Source organism: Anastrepha obliqua, chromosome 2 (genome assembly GCF_027943255.1).
Source record: "Anastrepha obliqua isolate idAnaObli1 chromosome 2, idAnaObli1_1.0, whole genome shotgun sequence".
Taxonomy (NCBI): domain Eukaryota; kingdom Metazoa; phylum Arthropoda; class Insecta; order Diptera; family Tephritidae; genus Anastrepha; species Anastrepha obliqua.
In genome coordinates this window covers 51985463-52006201 of record NC_072893.1, presented here as the reverse complement: position 1 = coordinate 52006201, position 20739 = coordinate 51985463, and the positions used below count along the sequence as shown (strand labels likewise).

The window sequence follows — 20739 nt, the reverse complement described above, 5'->3', positions numbered from 1 at the left end:
TGAAAAAACAAATTCAAAATGAAAACAAAACTGGAAAATTAAAAATTAAAATGAATTAAAAATGAAAAAAAAATTAAAAATTAAAAAATTAGATGTAAATAAATTTATTGAAAAACTATAGTTTAAAAAAATTAATAGAAAAACGAATAAGAATATGAAAAGATTAAGAGAACAAATTTTTAAAATAACAAATAAAAAAAGTAAAAAGAATAAAAAAGGAACAAAAACAAAATTATAAAAAATTTTTAAATATCAAAAATTATTTTTTTTTTAATTAGAAATGAAAAAAAAAATAAAAACAAATTTTTAAAAATAAAAATTAATAAAATAAAAATAAATAATTGGCGTGTACACTTCTGTTAGGTGTTTGGCCGAGTTCCTCCTACTATTTGTGGTGTGCGTCTTGATGTTGTTTCACAAATGGAGGGACCTACAGTTTCAAGCCGACTCCGAACGGCAGATATTTTTATGAAGAGCTTTTTCATGGCAGAAATACACTCGAAGGTTTGCCATTGCCTGCCGAGGGGCCACCGCTATTAGAAAAATGTTTTTATTAATTTTACTTTCACCGAGATTCGAACCAACGACCTCTCTGTGAATTCCGAATGGTAATCACGCACCAACCCATTCGGCTACGGCGGCCGCCGTAAATAAAATTTAAAAAATATTAAAAAGCAATTTTAATAAAAAAATCTATAAAAATGTTAAGAGGAATCGAGGTTAATTAAAAAAAATTAATTAAAAATCTTAAATTAAACAAAAAACATGAAAAAATTAAAAAAAATATTAAAAAAACTAATAAATAAACAAATTTTTAAAACAACAAATGTAAAAAATGGTAAAAAGGATAAGCAAAAATTTTACATTTTTAATTAATAATAACAAACAAAATAAAAAAAATGTTGAAACAAAAAAGATGAAAAAATAAACATAAAAATTAAAAATGATTACAAAACAGTTTTAGTAAAAAAAAAATTTATAAAAATGTTAAGAAACACGAATAGGCATTTACCAATTGAAGTAATTTTGAGAGCTAAAAAAGAGCGTCACATTACTAGCTGTAAATACTTACATACGGGTTGGCCATATTAAATTGACCCATGTGATTATTAAAAAAATATGGAAAGAGAAACATTTTTTTGTGTTTCATTGTGAAAAACATTTAATTTAGTTCAAGGAGATTCGTTTACATCACTTTTTGAATATGATATCGCGCAAGTGGTCGCCCTTAGCACGTATTTGGATATGTACAGGGTTGGCCATCTTAAACTGACCCATGTGATTATTAAAAAAATATGGAAAAAGAAACATTTTTTTGTGTTTCATTGTGAAAAACATTTAATTTAGTTCAAGGAGATTCGTTTACATCACTTTTTGAATTTGATATCGCGCAAGTGGTCGCCCTTAGCTCGTATAGCGTAATGTGCCCGTTTTTCGGCGTTTTCCATAGTTTTGGCCAGCGTCTCGGCCGATATGGCGGCTATTTCCCGTCGGATATTGGCCTTAAGTGCGCCTAGTGTCTTTGGCTTGTTGACGTAAACCTTAGATTTCAAATTACAGTAAAAAGTTATAGGGTTACTCAATGGGTCAGTTTAATATGGCCAACCCTGTATATGTATACATACGATTGCCGCCAAAGGGATAGTTTTCAAAGAAAAGGCTGACGGTCTCCCAAAACGTGGATTCCCAGTCTGTAGAACTTCTGCGATACATCCATTGTAATCCGTTACCGTAAGCCGTTTACAAAATAAAATTTAAAAAAATTAACTCCAGTTTTTATAAATTTTATTTATTTTTGTATGTAAGAAAAAGCTTGAGCCGTGAGCAAAAACTCAAAATTAAAGTAACTTTTTAACCGTTTAAAATTTGCACTTATTTCACTGAAATTTCGTATACTGGATACCCGAAAATTTTCCACATTTTTAGAGTAAAATGTTAAAAATTTAAATGTAAATTTTGTCGAATTTTTCAAAATTTTGTGTAAAGTTTGAAAGTTTGATTTGTACGGATTTGGTAAAAGCATGACAAAAAACAAAAAAAAACAGAAATGAACTCGAAAAAAAATAATCAAAATATGTAGTTCCACAATCTCTATCTAGGGAAACTTATGTAGCTCTGAGTTACTTCTGGTTGTTGATAAAACTAAAATCACACACCAGTGGCAACTTTTCGAGTAAGTCCACAGAGGAGAGGTAAAAAACTGTATCAAATTAAGCCGATTTCGGTTGTAGAGTCGAAGTTAAAAAAAAATACATCGCTATATAAGTATATTTTCTCGGAGAAAGATTATTTTGAAGGGTACAAAATGGATAGTCTTAGCGACTAGTGCCTGTTGTAATGTAATATAATTATATTATTGTATTTCTAAGAAATAAGTAATAAAAAAATGTATATAAAAGATTCATAAAATAAAAATTATAGAATTCACAAACAAATTCACCTTTCTATTTGATCAAAGGCGTAGTATGCCGATTTCTAGCCTAATATCCATTTCTTGAAATACATTGGGAGAACAAACGTATAATACCCAAATACACTATTTTTTGTAATCTTCCGAAAGTTTTCAGTTAATATGGCATCTTTCCGCGCCACCAAACGAAAATTCGAGTTCGAAAAAGCCCAGCAACCGGTGTGTGAGCTCAATGAAAAAGCTTTTAAACAGCACAGAGAATAAGCTGCTCTCTTCACACAACTCTCAACAAACAACAAATTGCAATAGTTGTCACACAAAAAAATGTAGAGCAAAAATATAAACATTTACATATGTATGTATGTAGATAGTTGTTTGGAGCTGATGAGCGATTTTTACCTTACACTTATCACTTAGTATATTGCAGCCGGGTGGGTATTCCACGTTCTTCGAATGATAGCGAACTGGCTACAATAAGAAACACGTCATCCATACGCGAGCGAGCAATTGCGGCTGACTAAACAATACAATTCCACTAACTTTGCCATTGCTGGCATTGAGAAATAACCTCGAATGAACAGGCGCGCAGTCATTTCTGGCATAAAAAATAATTCAATGGAATTTGTTGTTAATCACAAATTTTATGGAATATATAGACTAGGCGGGAGATCAATACCTAGCGGGGGTATAGAAGCGTTTAGAAAGTACATACATACATACGTACATATACACCTACATTGGTATGTATGTATCAGAGATAATCTGCAGCGTCATTGTTTGGGCGCGCATGGTGGGCTTTCGCATACCTGTTTATGTTCCCAGATTATAACCAAACGGGAAACGGGCAATCAAGGGCTTAGTAGAACACTAACGACGGCCTAAAGTGGTCTCTCACACGCATGACTTCAATTGTGTACATACATATGTATAATGGTAAGGTGCGAGCACATGTTGGCCGCGTGTTGACCATATTCACATGGTTTGATGCGAACGGAAATCTAATCAAAGCAGGAAAGAATTCAAAGGTAGACTTTCCACTTCTGGCGCTATGCGCTTGCCTATAAATACATACATATGTACATACGTAGTAAACTTTATGCGTATCTGAGCGCTGTCAAGAACTATGAATGGTGTGCGCACGCCAATCGTATGGGGACTTTTATGGCACTACATACATACATATATCAAAGTTCATTAAAGAGAGAGTGAGGCAGAGAGTGAGAAGTAGAGAGGCAGGCGTGTGATGATTGTCTCTTGTATTGCTGCTAGTATTTGTCATCAATAGCGCCAGTTGGTGGGGCATTTTGTATTGAGTTAGAAATGGTGAGCACACACTTACATATACTCATACATATACACGTGCAAATGGTTGCATATTTGTTTGCACAATAAGATTGGCGTCTGAGGTCTACGCTTGCTGCAAAATGCTTTGGGAATTCCGACTAGTTGTGTTTTGTGTAAAGTTAGGGAATTTACAATAACAATAAGCACGGGAATTTGCTTGTAAAAATATACGAACTTGCGAGGTGAACAATTTTGTTATGATTTTTGTTTGTACTTTTGTTTTTAGCGTGTGCCAAGCCTTCGAGTTGTGTTTTTTTTTTTGGGAATTCAGAACAGCATAAAAATAAGACGAATGAACGATTATAAACATAAAATTATTTCAGAGATGACAACAAATCAATGATCAACAAATTCATATAAAATGAAAATTTTAAAACTTGACCTTCGGAAGACATACATATTCGTACATGGGCTTAAGACTTTATAAAATGTGTACTGGACTGCATTTTGTTTAGTCCTGCCATCTAGATCTGTACCGTTACATTTTTTGCTATCGATATTTTTTTCATTGATTTGTGTGGTCTAAAAACATTTATTGCGTTAAGTTTATTCCAGTGTTTCAAACTGTTATAAGGCTTATGAGCGACGATTGTGTTTGTCACTTCGATGAAAGCTATTCTCGTGCGTAAAAACAATTTCGTATTTGATACGAGGTTCTCACTTTTGGGCAGAACAAGACATCAACTGGAGTGATATGTGCTTACGCACTAAATGGGCAGTTTTCCGGTCTCAGTAAATAAACCCACAAATTAAGGTAATCACATATATGCCCCTCAACCCCCCTCTACTTCCGGTGGCTATTATTATCACAGAATATTTATTTATTCCTCAATATCTACATATTTGCTCCCTTACAAGGGCCAACGCTTTCACAGTCCTCGAAGCATTTCTTATATGTATAGTATGTGCATAAGCATTTTATGGCATGGACTTCAGCTCTTTCAGCGGCGCTGTCTTTATCTCTTCAATTGTCACACAAAACAAAACACAGGAAGAAGTCACTATGTTGTTTTTGGATTAATGAGACTTTGATTAACTCTCGCCCAAAGATATAGTACATATATTTAATATATGTATGTGTGTACATATGAATAAAATTGTAATTAAAAACTTCCCAGTTTATGTTGATTCAGATGTTTATAAAAAAATATACTTGCCCTGAATTATATGTAACAAAAAATTTACATGTCCACAATGTACGAATGCTTAGCGGATTTATAGAAATTGCGGTGCAAAAACTGTAATATTTTCCCGGTAAAACCAATTTAGCCGGTAGAGAATGTAGCGATGCGATTAGGGTAAAGGGTTAGGCAAGTTATGAAGAATTTTACACATGCGGGGATCAGGGTTGTATGCAATTGAAAGAGAGCAGACACAAAGAGCGAAATGACGTGAAACTTTCTCAGCTTAACGAGAGAATTTTTAAATTATAAATGCATAGTAGCGCCGACAAGTGCTAAACAAAATATTCGAATTTTCGAACAACGTGCAAACGGATGGAGAGAAAGAGAGCTTGCTCTCTTGGCTGGGCACAAAGTACAAAACGGAGTAGAGTAGAAAAAAGTATGGAATCACTTATATTTTTAATTTGTTAAGAAAAAATAAAATGAAATAAAATATTTAGGATTTGGTTTTCTAATCTCGTGCAAGCCTTATAAAATCTGCTAGGTTTGTCATAGATATTTTTTGCGTCTTACTACTACAGACACTGGCTGAAATTCGTAGTAAAAACCAGTTTGCCTATGCGCAACACTTTTCCACACCATTGCATGCTCGCAAGCGTTTACGCTCTGGGAGCAGCATGTCGGAAGCAGCGCGAGCGCCACTCCAATAGAGTGGAGCAATCTCTGTACGCCTACCGCCCAACTGATGAGGCGCTCTAATACCTTATTTTGTTTGTTTTTTGTTTTGTTGATTTTGAATGCCAAATCGCAGCCGCTGCAGCACTACTTGAACGTTTGCTGTACATACGAACGATTTTAGTTCAGCACGATTAGCCAAAGTGTTAACATTTACGCGCGGTGACAAGTAACTTGACTGGCATGCGGTGTTAATAGAGGAACGCTACATATCTGTAAAAAATATATTTGTGTATAAAATTGTGAAGTGACAACAACAAAAAATACGTGAAGTGTTAAATCAGTACTTTTTACCGTTAAAAAATTTAAGCTAAATAAGTGTGAAGCAAAAAATTATTTGGAAAAAATTGTTGCTTTTGAAAAGTGTTTGAATGGGAGCAACTGAAGAGTAAAATAAGAAAAATTTACTAAATTAGTACGTGCGCGTAAATTTTTGCATGCTTACAGCTAATCAAAACTTGTTGACAATCAAGTACACAAATCAATTATAAATAAATAGCAACAAACGAGCGAACCAGCAAGTGGTTATTTAGTAACGAGCAAAAAATAAATAAAAATAAAAAGCTAAAAAGTTTAAATTAAAAAAAAAACACACACAGATGACAACAAATAAATAAATAAAAAGCCAAACGACAAAAAAAAAAAGTGAAAATACTTTGTCAACGTGACAAATAATATTTACACATGCGTACATATGTGCATACCTATATACATACACACATACATACGTACATGTGGCTTGACGACGTGTGGGTGTGAAAATTCCGCGAGCTTGAAAATCGTATAGAAAAATATGCAGGAAAACAAAACGTGAAATTTTCTAAAGCATACAAAATAACAAATAACAAAATCATTAGAATAAGAAGACGACGACGAAGAAGAAGAAAAGAACGCGCTGTCAGACCGTTAAATGTCGCGACATTTGTGACACTATAAATAATAATTTGACGGGAAGCGAGGAGAAAAATATAAAATATTTATATGTTGATATATTTTCTACAAACTTCGAACATCCACAACAACATTCGCAACAAAGTGTGAACAGCGCCTTAGTTTCAAAAATTTTCAATTCTATCAAATAAGGAAGGAGCAGTGCAAAACAATAAAAAAATAGAAGCCAGCAAGCTGAAACGTAATAAATTACAAAAAGATACTAATAAAAACTCTACGTCAAATGTGCTATCAAATGATTTCCCGTTGAGGCGCATGGAAATTCGTGACATTTATTTGAAAAATGCATTTGAACATTTGACACGTCCAGCCAAATGTAAATGAATAAACGTGCGCGCCCATGTACCCGTAGCAGCTATATAACTGTTCGTCTAAAAGTTAGTGAAAAACTAATTTAGTGATTTATACTTATTAAGCAGTGCAAAAGCAAAAACAAAAATCAGCTAAACATTCGCAGTCTAGAGCGTCCGAGTGTAAAGTGTATTGGCACTACAACAACAAGCAATTCAGTCAAAAAGTCGAAAAGGAAATCAAGTCGCAAGTCGAGCAGAAAATTTGGGGCAGCGGTGTTGAAGCTACACCGCACAGAGAAAAGCCGTGTTTGCGAGCATTGTGAACATGGAGTTGTATGTCCCGACTACGAATAGCCAAATGACCACCCACCTACGACAATCGACGTGGATTATTTACGATAATTTGACGCTGTACAAACACAATAGAAACTTTGTAAAAGCAAAAGCACACGTGACTCAAGCATCAAGCACAACAACAAGCAGAAAAACGGTGTAAGAGTAACACTCCAATCCATATAAGATAAAAGATCGAAAGCGAGTGAATAGTTTGAGACAAAAAGCAAATTTCCAAACAAAGCAAATATAAATAAGTAAAGAACAAAAAAAAAAAAAAACAAAAAAAAAAACGCGCGCGTTATAAAATCAACAGACACAGCACACAAGAGCTATTCTCGGCAAAAAAAAAAAAAAACAAAGCAAGCTGCAGTCATACCCTGTAAAACATTGAAACGTGCTCAACAGCAGGAACAGCCAAACATTTCAGGGTACGAGTGTTTGCTGCGAGCAAGCGCATGCAACACGTAAGGATACGAAGGTAAAGTGCTGCTCAGCAAATTTCAAGAGAAAGCAACATAAACAGCAACACCAACAACAAGACAATAAAGAGAAGCCAATCAAACAAAGCAACTTACATATAAAAGCAGGCACAACAAGAAGTCTTATAAGCAGTTACTTCAAGTAGGGCGGCAAACATCTGGTGTCTGTGTAACTTCATTATAGCTGGCTCACACGCGCACATCGAAATCAACCATCAACAACGAATAGGAAGAGCGCCAGTGAGTGAGACAGTGTGAGAGCGTTACTACATTCAAGGACCTGGCACATTGAAAAGGATATTGAACCTACGCTTGCCATCTGTATATACTGGTGTGTGGTGTTTGTATTAGTGCACGCAACACCACGTGTTTCTAGCGCTAAAGTATATAGCAGAACAGACGCTGAAGCAAACCAAGGGCGCAGCGTCGCACATCGATTTATTCGTCGTGCATGCCTGGCGGTGGTTGAATCGCGCAACATTGCCGTTTATGTGCATGAACTTGTATCCTGTGCTGTCCTGTCCTGTCCAAGCTCAATTGTTAACGCGTGTGTGTAGAGTGTAAAAAGCATAGTGTAGCAAGCAAGCTTGTTTTTTGTAGGCAAACAAAGGACTTTTTAATTTTCATTTGCCAAATAAGCGAGTGAACGTGCGCGCTAAAGGTATCTATAGCGCTTTTCGCTACGAACACAGTGCAGTGCAGTGCTGAGGAATAATTTCCTTTTATTTGAAGTTTGCGTGAAATATTTTTTTTTGTTTGTTTAATTATAATTGATAATTGTCAATCAGAAATGGATTACTTCGATAGCATGTTGGAGCAGATGCAGATGATGGATTACAAGGTGCTCAGCCTGTTGGCTGTACCAATTTTGGCTGTGGTGGTGTTGGCGGTAGTGCTGCTGCGGATAACGAGAAAAAGTGAGTGTGCAGCAAAATGTTATGTGTGTGTTTGTAGGTATATTGTATATTGTAGGTATATTGTGTATACATATACTTGTAGTATAATGAAATAGAACGCATTTGAGAATGGCTCCACTAACGTAAAACTATGAAAAACTAAAGGAAAAGTAGTGATTTTTTTATGACTTTAGTAAAATTCTAAAAAAAAAACTTCGAAATCCGAGAAAAAATTAATATCAATTTTTTCATGTGTAACAAGTAACAACAAAAAAAAAAAAAAAATGACAAATCAGAAAAATTATGTGTCGAATTTTTGTTTTGCGCCTTGTAAACATTTTATTTACAATTGTGAAAAACTACAATGTTTTTTTTTTATTTTTTAAAAATGCTCGGAAAGTTTTTTCTGCTATTTGTAAAAATTTTATTTACAATTTTCAAAAACTAAAAAAAAAAAGTCTTGAACTTCTTTTATAACTTCAGTAAAAACTCCAATTAACATCTTGATCATCTAAACAAAAAAATTTTGCACTGTTTTCTGTACTTCGTAAAAATTTTATTTACACTTTTAAAAGCCTGAACAAAACATTCTTGTGATTTTTCTTATGATTTAAAAGAAAAAGTTTAGCAAATTTTTTTTTTAAATGTTTGGAAATTTTTTCAGTACTTCGTGTAAATTTTATTTACAATTTTCAAAGCCTAAAATAAGTTTGAAAATGCCAGAAAAGAATGTATATTAAATTTTTCATATGTTAAGTAAAAACAAAAAAATATTTGAAAATTCAATTGGAATTTTGTTTTTTTGTGCTGTGTAAAAATTTTATTTACAATTTTGAAGAACTAGCAAAACAAGACTTTAATTTTTTTCTATGACTTTAGTGAAAAGTCTACCAAATTTTTAAAAATGCTTGGAAACTTTTTCTGTATAAACAAAAACAAAGTTTGAACTTTTTTTCTCTACGTCGTAAAAAAAATGTATTCACAATTTTAAAATTCTATTGATTCATTTTTTATGATTACAAAAACAAAAAATGATTTTGATATGATTTAGAAAAATATTTGAAAATGCTTGAATATTTTTTCTGTACTTCGTAAAATTTTTATTTACAATTTTTTAAAGAATATTCTTCTAATTTTTTGTGATATAAAAAAATGTTTAGAAAAATTTTTGAAAATGCTTGTATATATTTTCTGTACTTCGTGTAAATTTTATTTACAATTTTAAAAGCCTAAAAAAACTTTGAAAGTGCGAGAAAAGAATTTATATTAACTTTTTCATGTGTTAAATAAGAAAAATATTTGAAAATTCAACGAAATAATGCTTCGAATCTTGTTTTTTGTGCCGTGTAAACATATTATTTACAATTATGAAAAACTATAAAAAGGACCTTCAACTTTTTTTTATGACTTTAGTTAAGAGTGTAGCAAAATTTTTAAAATGCTTGGAAATTTTTTCTGTACAAACAAAAAAAAAAGCTTGAACTTCTTTCCATGAAAACTTCAATCAACATCTTGAAAAAAAACGACAAAAAAATGTTTGCATTTTTTTCTGTATGTCATAAATAAATTTTATTTAAAAGCCTATTGATTCTTTTTTATGATTGAAAAAAAAAAAAAATAAACAAAATGATTTTGATATGATTTAGAAAATTTTTGAAAAATGCTTGAATATTTTTTCTGTACTTCGTAAAAATTTTATTTACAATTTTAAGAGTCCAATTAGAACATTTTTGTAATTCTTTTCTATGGTTTACAAGAAAAAGTTTAGCAAAATTTTTGAAAATGATTTGACATTTTCTCTGGGCTTTTTTTTTTTTAACTATAAATAAAATTTTCATTAAAACCTTGAAAATCTGAACAAAAACATTTTTGTTTGTGCTGTGTAAAAAGTTTAATGACAATTTTGAAAACTCATGCAAACGAATTTCTGACAGTTTTTTCCGTGCTTAGTAAACAAATGAGAAATAATAATTCAAGCTTGAGTAGCGTACGAGAATTATGACGTAAGAGCGTAAACAAAGAATATTATATAAATACAATTATCGTATTTCTCGTTATTTTTATTAGTGACAAGAGTTATAAATAAACTACAAATATTTTGGTGACAGTTCTTGAAAAGTTATATATGCGAAATAAATATTTTTTTTTTAATTTTTTGTCTTTATTTCATTCAAACCAACTGCTACTTCGTCTTTGGCAAAATGTTGGCACGCTTCGTATTATTACACCATGTGACAAACATTTTTTTTTATTGTTCATCTGTTGAAATGTCTCCTCACTAGTTCGAATCCGCTAATGAATTAACCTGACCTAGTTTGCGGTACAAATCAAAGGCTGCTTAATTTGATGCTAAATTTGATTTCTCACCAATCAGAGGTCTCTGAAACTTTTTCTAAAAACGAGTTTAAAATCAGTTATTAGCTGGTCACATCAACACAAAGTTTTCAGTGAAGTGCTTTACTAAGGCGCTAACAGGGTGATTCAAGGGCTATGAAGATCTTTGACAGCAATTTATTGTGATATGAAGATTGCTTGACAGCCTTTAATTTATTCTGGTTGCAATTGTAAAACGTTTCTAAAAAAAGTGTAAGACGAGTTAACAAAAAAAAAACTGTGATAAAGAGTGAACACGAAAAAAACTTAGTCGCTTGTGTTTACTCATCACTTGCGTAAAACTAACTGTAAATAAAAAATAGATATATACATTCCTAGTGTTTGTTGTCATTATTAATGCGGCGAATTCACTTTTTTTAATTTCTACGCATTCTTCAAAATGTATTCGATTAAGTGTGAGCTTGCGACGAAAATTGTGTGCCAAACCAAAAACTTTAAATTGCCCGAAAAGTACGGTAACTTATGTAGTAAAAAGTTTAATGAAACCTTTTCGGTGGAACCAAGGCCTGGCGGCGGAATAAAAAACGGATTTGTGTCGGAAACAAAAGCCAAAGAATGGTGCCTTTATTCCAAAAAAAAGCTGAGTTTTCACCTCGAGATGCTGCCAAACAGGCCCGTATGTCGGAAGGATACGTCCACGAATTATGCAAAAGTGAAGGTTTAGGAGCTTGCAAAAAGCTTTTACAACCCAATCAAAATGATAGACGAAATAGACGTTTCCACGACAGTCGGTTCTACGTTACCGAAAGACCCGGATTTATATCCGGTCAAGGACTGTCACTCCAGCAGCATTCACCGTATGTAAGTATGGTGACAACAACAACAACAAAATAAGTGCGCAAAAATTATACAGTCAAGACATCCATAAATATGGACTTTCATTAGATTCAGGACACTGCGTTTTAAAGTGCAACGAAGAGAGGAGAAGTCCCAGGTGTCTTTAAGCTAAAAATGTGCGAGAAGTGCCCAACAAAATTTTTGGTTTGCCAACCGATATCTGCCAGTGTGCTATGAAAAGCGAAAAGTTCATTACCACGGGCACTATAAATCAAAAAGTTTTGAAGTGAAACTTCTTTGGCGTCGATGGACGAGCGAGAATGGAGAGTAAAATTTCAAGGCCATTCAACGTTTTGGTAATTTTCGTTCCGCGATAGAGAAAAAAGATATAACTTAGAGGAAAAGGAGAGAGAGAGCTATACCTTATATATCTCTTACATACACTTTTGGCTATTTTTCTTGAGTTTTTCCTTGTGGTTGCTAATTTCTAGTGAGAAATAACACTGCCTACTTTTTAAGGAGTGTTTGTAAGAACGTTTGCTGCCATTCATAAAACAACATAAAGACTCAGAGTTCTGCTCTGTCCCGATTTAGCATAGTGCTCTTATAACCGTCTTGCTATGAACTGATATGAAAACGTTGGGATAAATATTGTTCAAAAGGATCACAAGCCACCAAACTCACCACAATTGCGCCCTATAGGAAAATATTGGGCAACTCCTAAAAGAAAATTGAAAAAAAGATTTTAGAAATGAGCAGCAGTTTAAAATGAATTGGCAGAGAACAGCAGATACCGTAACAAAAATCTAAGTCCATCGCCTAACGAGAGGAGCCATCTCTAAATTACTCTAAAATAAATTAATAAGAAGAAAATCAAATAGAAATTGCTTTGTTAACTTATATAAATTTGATGTTCTAACGATTTTCGACCGACCAATATTTTTCGTGTCCATTCTTTATCTGATTTTTTTTATTTTTCTAGACAATTTGTACCGCAGGCTTTGGCAAACTTAGTCATGGAGCGATACTCAGTTGAACAATGAAATGCATTTCGCGCAGAGCGTTGATACATGTACATTTTCACAAACTAAACAAATCCACCTGCCATTCAAGAAAAAAAAAGAAACTATGCACGCACAGCGAATCACTGTTTGCTGTGGCTGGCAGAGTCACCGGCCCATACTTCTGCGAAAACCATGCCAGTAATGGTGTTACGGTAAACGGCGAACGGCGAACGGTGAATGATGATAACGACCTATGTAAACTAGTGTCAGGCACGCGTAGAATCTTACTTTGGCTTATTTACTTGAAAGTCTCGTTAGAATTTCTTTTCATTACATAAACGAAATTGAAGTGTCTTCTATTCCATGCAAAGTGTCTTTAGAGAAAAAAAGGAATAACTTTTGTAAATTTATTTAATTGTCTTAAGAAAGGGTAGACTACTGCGTGCTGTAGTTGTCTGAAATATTAACCTTCATACATACACACATGTGCAAATATGTCTAAATATAAATAAACTTCAGTAGCAACATAACAAATTTACAAAAATACCAAAACTTATCATTTTTATGATTTTATGCTTTATGCCAGAACAACATTATGACAGCAGCAACACTTCAAATAAGTGTTTGTTTTGTAAATAACTGTAATCACGCGTCATATACTTTGATAACATACAACTTAAATAGCTACTTGCGTCACTTCACACGAATCGTAGTCTGCCAGCATTAAACATTTTAAGAGTTATTTGCTTGATTACTGCCACTTAATTCGAGTTAAATACAGAGTTTATTATCTAGAAAGAAGGATACGTTTGGCTGACGTCTGTAAGTTGGTACTTGACATTCTAAAAGGGCGATCAATAGCAATTTAGTATGGAGCCTTTTAAGGTACTACGCTCTAGGAATATCAATCAACTGTCACCACCTGACAGGCAATAGCAGACTTTCCAGTGCATGGATTTATGTATTCATTATCTGTCCCTCAGAAGGCAACACCTCGCAATAATCTGCAAACATTTCTTTCAGCTTTATCTCATAGGATTATTATTACTGGGAGGGGAGGCGGCCGCCGTAGCCGAATGGGTTGGTGCGTGATCACCATTCGGAATTCACTGAGAGGTCGTTGGTTCGAATCTCGGTGAAAGCAAAATTAATAAAAACATTTTTCTAATAGCGGTCGCCCCTCGGCAGGCAATGGCAAACCTCCGAGTGTATTTCTGCCATGAAAAAGCTCCTCATGAAAATATCTGCCGTTCGGAGTCGGCTTGAAACTGTAGGTCCCTCCATTTGTCGAATAACACCAAGACGCACACCACAAATAGGAGGAGGAGCTCGGCCAAACACCTAACAGAAGTGTACGCGCCAATTATTTATTTTTTTTATTTTTTTAGGGTAATACCTGTTACGGTGCAGGTAGAAGATCTTTTATGCTGACTCTCAAAATGAGATCAATTAAAAAACTTATGCTATGAGCCGCATAAACACACTGGAGAGGATAGTATTCCAAAAACCTTTTGCATCACTTCAATCTAAGGTTGCTTAGAACACTTAGACTTTTGTTTTTAGCACCTCTGAGTGTTTCTTGTTCGATAGTTTGGATGTAAGTGATAGCCGTTCACCGAGTTGTACGCATTTCTCACTTACGAGTAATCCATTTCTTCAGCAAGTTTCAGCTTAAGATGACCTGCAGTGTTTTGTCAGATAAATAGTAAGAGTTGCAGGTCTTGTTGCTGTTGTTGTTACTGTTGTTATTGCTGTTGTTATTGTTGTAGCATAAACATTCCCCATATATACTTATAAAGGGTTTTCGAAGGATTCACGAATTCCATCTTTGAGGTGTTGAATCGATCCTGGGCTGTTCGCGTAGATCTTCTCTTTCACGTGGCCCCAATGAAAAAAGTCACAAGGTATTAAATCACAAGATCTCGGTGGCCAATTGCGATCACCTCTTCGAGAGATAACACGTTCCGAAAACTTTTCCCGTAAAAGATCAATGATTTCGTTGCTTGTGTGGCACGTAGCGCCGTCTTGTTCGGGCCATAAAAAATCGTTAATCATCTCTCGATAGCGCAATCCATTCATTCAGAACACCTGTTTTTAAAAAACCCTTTATATTGCGGAATAGGGGTCGTTTCGGTATCGTAGAACTGACTGCTGTTGGAACGGAGTTGTTGGGGTCTCCTTGTTTGGGGCCTAAGTACCAACGTCTTAAATTGCCTTTTCTCTCTCTGTGAATTCTTGAATAGCGCCTAATTGAGATTCGTCTCGTCTTCTTGATAGCTCTGCAATGCTCTGGACCGTGCAGACATTGTTGGATACACGACTGTCAGATCTGTGGTTACCCTCAAACCCTTCAAGTCTCGGAAGCAACCTGGGTTTTAGATTTGGCAGCCGCATCGCACATAGAGACAGTGATGCCACTTAGACCACGAAACGGGTGCGTTGTGAGAAGCAACCTAAATGCAGGTTTGAATTTGCTAGAAAATTGAATTGATTTTTTATAATTTTTTCCTTCATATAATCAGAATTAACTGCGCCGGTAATCCCGAATAATGCCCCGTGGGTCTAGGCTAATATCATATTATAGGTTCTCAATACGAATGCACTACATTTCTTTTAATGTGGAAATAAGGGGCAACACCGTCAAGAAAAAATTTATAAAAAATCAATTAATTTTTCTAGCAACTTCAAGCTTGCGTTTTGTTATACTATAATTTAATAAACTATAAAACTGCTGCCACATTTTTTTTTTTAATTCTACTTAAATTGGAATTTTCATGGAATTGGCATGTAAAGTTTGTGTAATGTTTCTAATTTTCGTATAAAGTTTGGAATTTAAATTTACATAGATTTTGACAATGAGCCACACTTTTATAACAAACTAATGAACAGTAAAAAAAAAGAAAAAAAGTCAAAACTGGTTAAAAAGTTGATGTGCTCTCGCTTGTCGCGGGCTGTGCATTTACATAAATACTTAAAAATGTACATAAACAAGCTCGTTCCAAGTTGAGTAGGCAAAGTATTTGAAAATTGTAGCTTTTATTTCCCAAGCACATTTAGTTATGCTCCAACATGTGCCAAAACTCCATTACTCCCTTAACGATAACAAAAAAAAAAAAACTTAAACAATTAAAACAGATTAGGAGTAAAATGTGAATTGGTTGAGAAATAAGTGTGAAAATAGTAAAAAGCTGCTTGACTACTTTAATGAGGTAAATGTGCGCTGAATAAAATGACTATGGGAACCGAATTGTACTTAGTACAAAATATGTACCCACATACGAGTATGTGAATCTATGAAAGCAGAAGTAAATAAATGGTTTTACGTAGTTGATTTTGCGAGCGCGTGTGTCAACATAGACAGACTTTTCTAAGCTCTATGAATAATGGGAGTACAATTTTAGAACTTTATTAAACCCCTAGCAACTATCACTGTGCAAAGTTTACATGCATACCTCCATATCACTGTGCGGGGGTGTCCAGCAAAAATCTACTCAATTGATATAGCAGCCAGGAGGCTGGTGAACATAAAGCATTTTTTTCTCATTCGGAAGTCGCTTTCTTTGTAAACATTCAAGTTGGGATCAAGATCATGCAGCGACTAATTCGAAGTGCATTCAAGTATGTTGAAAATCCTTTGAAAAATTTAGGGAAAAAGCTCGAACTGCTAAGTGTAATAAACTGTACAGCTGCAGAGTCGAAGTGGACGACTAAAACACGCAGAACGAATGACCTAAAATTTACAGAAGAATGAACTGACTTAAGAATGGGCACACAACTCGCCATGTGAACACCACTAGTCAGTTACTGAACTGCTGTTGTATCAACCTAGACATATTGGTCCAATGGTTGCGCGAAAACTAAAATGATTTAATTTTTGGTAGGCGCAGTGAGCGGTTGTACAATGAGTTGGAACGTGTATATGCAGATTTTATAACCAACTTTGCTTACATTTTTCTTTTTAGCTTAAATTATATAAAAAAAGGGCAAAAATATATATAAAAAAACATTAAAGCAATAAAAAAAGTTTAATTATATAAACCAATTATAAAAAAAAATATAAAAAAAGTAAAAAAAAATTATAAAAAAAGAAAAAAAAAATGATAAAAAAAAATTATAAAAAAATATAAAAAAAGGAAAAAAAATTATAAAAAAAATATAAGAAAAGAAAAAAAAATTATAAAAAAAATATTAGAAAGGAAAAAATTATAAAAAAAAATATAAAAAAATAAAAAAAAAAAATATATAAAAAAGAAAAACAAAAATTATAAAAAATATATAAACAAAGAAAAAAATTTAAAAAAAGAAAAAAAAAAATTATAAAAAAACATATAAAAAAACAAAAAAAAATTAATGAAAATATATGTGAAAAAAATTTAAAAAATATTTCTTTTGTACTTATTTTTCTTTGTTTACCTTTTTTAGTTTTTTTTTAATTTTTTATATTTTATTTTAATTTTTTTTTATTCTTTTAAATGTTTTTCGTATATATATTTTATTCATTTTTTTTATAATTTTTGTATGCAATTAAAAAAAAAAATTTATATTTTAAGTTAAGTATATACAAAAAAAATTTAAAGGAATAAAAAAGTATAAAAAAATTAAAATAAAATATAAAAAGTTAAACAAAAAAAAAATAAGTACAAAACAAATTAAAAATAAAAAAAGTATAAAAAGTGTAAAAAATTACAAAAATTCCAAGAAAAAAAAAAACAAAAAAACTTAAAACCAATTAAAAAAGAAAAAAAAAAAAAATTAAAAGCAAAATATTAAAAAAAAAATATTATTAAACAAATTTCACTAGATTCTTACATTTTGCGAAATGCTCAACACGATAAGTTCATTATGACTACATAATTTTATGTATATGTACATATGTATGTAAGCAGTTGTAGAGATATTTACGAAAGGGAGCTGATTCAACAATTCTGGTTGCAATTCGAAGTATGCACTTTTCATTTCTATCGGAGTACTTTTCCGCGAAGCTAAAAAAGATCGGAATGGTTCAAGAAAATTTTTTTTATTTTATTTAGACTAGGCACAACTTTTCTGGGCATTACAATCGGTCTTTGTGGCTATAAGAACTTCACTCTTTAAGAGCAGCCCATCAAATCTAGTCTAATACAAGGTGGCGCAAAATTAATCACCCTATCGGAAGATTTATAATTTTTGCAAATGGCGTCGTATGTCAGTCATATTTGACATTTTTAAACTAGACAACTGTAGTATACAAAAATACTAGCAATAGTGCGCGTAAAGGTCAAAATAAAGATTTCCATCACTCAAAAAAGGTTATTCACAAACAAAATGGATGATTAATTTTGCGCCATCTTGTTTATCAGTACCCTTAATATTACGCGAATTTCTAATTTAAGAATATCTAAGTGCTTTGTTGATTTCGTTTTTTTTATTTGTCAAGTATTAAATTGTGAAATTACTTTGATAACCTGAGTGAAATTTTTTGACTTTCAAAGAAAGACTAAAAATACATAAAACAATTTCGAATCAAACTATCTATCAATCGAATTTTTTCAAATTTGCGCAATCTACTTTACGCATATGATTTCCGTAACTATGATACTCAATGAACAATAGTATCGGTTAGAGGACAAATTCGGGGGGGAGATGGGGTTGGGGAGGTTAATTAATCGTAAACATGTGCGACTGAAGTACGTCGTAGAGCTGATAAGAAAACGTGTGTGGCATTGCTTTGGATTGTTCTCTTTATCTAAAAACGTCCGTACATATGTTTTTTATTCCTTAATTGTTGCTGGCTGAGTTTGCCCACGCTTTTTACCGGCAGGTAGCAAATTGTAAGCAGCACGATTTGCGTATGTGGTGGAGTATGTATGTGTTAGTATTTACTGGTATCAGTTTTTTGTATCTACGCATTTTTATTTCCATGCTACCCACTGTATAATTCGTAGTAAAACAACTTCCACTTATCTGCCATGTGAGCGACGAGTTAACAAGATTGTTTGACTGAAAATTTAAGTAGTTAGTAGCTGCGACATTAAAAAACAAAAAGAAGAAAAATATGACGGTGTAAACTTGTCTGGGCTGTGTTTATGTGTGTTTTTGTATTTGTGAGTAAAAAGCTCTGATGAAAAGTTTCGTGTCTATTTGAGTTTTAACTAAAAGTTATGGTTGTTCTACCAAGCCAAAGGTGTTACTCCTGGCCGTTTTCATGGCATTTAGAAGCCAAAAAGCAATTCAGTGCTGTTGGAGGCCTCTTTCTTCTGCTTCGTATCTGGGATCGATGTACTGACCTTCATTTACATGTTTTGCTTGGGTTTAGAACTCTTTAGTAGATATTTTCTATTTACTGTCGTGATCCCATCAAACTCGCAGATTCTAATCTAATTTCTTTATCTCGGCTATATCTCCATGTAAACTAAGCATTGAATTTTATTTTTAATGCAAAATAAAAACGAACACTTAAATTCCCTCTCTAACATCTTAAATTCAAGTTAAAAAAACAAAAAAAAAAACAAAAAAAAAAAATAAATAATAAAAAATTCTATTGTATGTTTGCTTGACATCTAAAATTTCATATCTTTTATCTTATTTGGCTCAGCTAACTTTTGGCTACGTTGTCTTTTGACATGGCTTTATTTGTTTGTCTTCTAATTTGTTTGCTAACAAATATTTTCCAAGAAGATGCACTTATGCGCTTTACTTCTTTGTTGTTGTTTTTTGCATGTTGGAACTTTTTAATTTTTGCATTGTTAGCTTTTCATTAGTTACCCAAATAATTTGGGCAAATATTTTTAGCTTGAAAGAATTTTTTTCATAAGCTCTTTTATTTCGCTTTTAGTATATTATTAATATGAATATGAGTATGAGTGTGAGTATGAGTATGAGTAATGAAAATGAATATTTATATGAATATGAGTATGAGTATAAATATGAGTATAAGTATGAACATGAATATGAATACTAATATTAAGACAAACAGACATTAAAATGGAAATGAAAGTAAATTTGAATATGAGTATGAGTATGAGTATAAGTAGGAATATAAGTATGAGTATGAGTATAAATATGAGTATGAAGAAAATTTTGTATATGAATACTAATATTAATATAAACAGAAATGAAAATGAAAATGAATATTTATATGAGTATGAGTGTGAGTATGAGTATAAGTATAAGTCTGAGTATGAATTTGAATACTAATATTAAGACAAACAGACATAAAAATGAAAGTAAATTCGAATATGAGTATGAATATAAGTAGGAATATAAGTATGAGTATGAGTATAAATATGAGTATGAAGAAAATGTTGTATATGAACACTAATATTAAGACAAACAGACATGGAAGTGGGAATGAAAATGAATTTGAATATGAGTATGGGTATGAGTACGAATATGAGTATAGATTATTTATTATTAGGGAGTATAAATATGATTTTATAAAGAAACTAAATCTCACGCACTCACCCTTTTGCTGTCTGGTTGTTATGATTTACAACTTAACATATACCTAAACATGCCTTAAGGTTTCCAGCAGCATGTACCACAGGTGCCACTACAGCGCCACCACCCTCACTTGCCACACATTTCATATAAAAACTCTAGCGAGCCTCAGTCCTCAATTACTAAGCTCCTTAACTTAGGCAGACGCGCAAATTGATCTCTCCTTTATTCTTTTATTATTTTATTTAATTATGCACATGTCTAGGAAAGTTCACATCATCACGTTTGCAACGTATAGAAGTTGTTACAAGCGATAGTTACCTACTTCCATTACGTTTGGCTCACTTCATTTACGTCGTTTTAACTCTCCTCGTCAAAGCCTTGATTACAAGCAAATAAATAAAAATAAAATAAAACATACTCAACGGTATAAATATTATTGGCATATGTACTGCTGAAACTACATTCGTACATATATATACAAGCCGCACATGCAAATATGCGTTGCAACAACAAAAAGTAAATGCCACTAAACAAATACGTGTAGATATGCAAAATGATGCTACTATGGCAGTGT

The 20739-nt window shown here is 32.7% G+C and overlaps 1 protein-coding gene across 1 annotated transcript in view; it reads left to right on the top strand.

The window, feature by feature from the left end:
• Positions 1–7539: 7539 nt before the first annotated feature.
• The window catches only part of LOC129239648 (putative exonuclease GOR), a 93133-nt gene continuing 79933 nt past the window's right edge, over positions 7540–20739 (top strand). Inside the window, exon 1 of the mRNA XM_054875313.1 lies at positions 7540–8589. Within this exon, the coding sequence (XP_054731288.1) occupies positions 8463–8589 (127 nt within the window). The 5' untranslated portion in view covers positions 7540–8462. The remainder of the gene's footprint in view (positions 8590–20739) is intronic.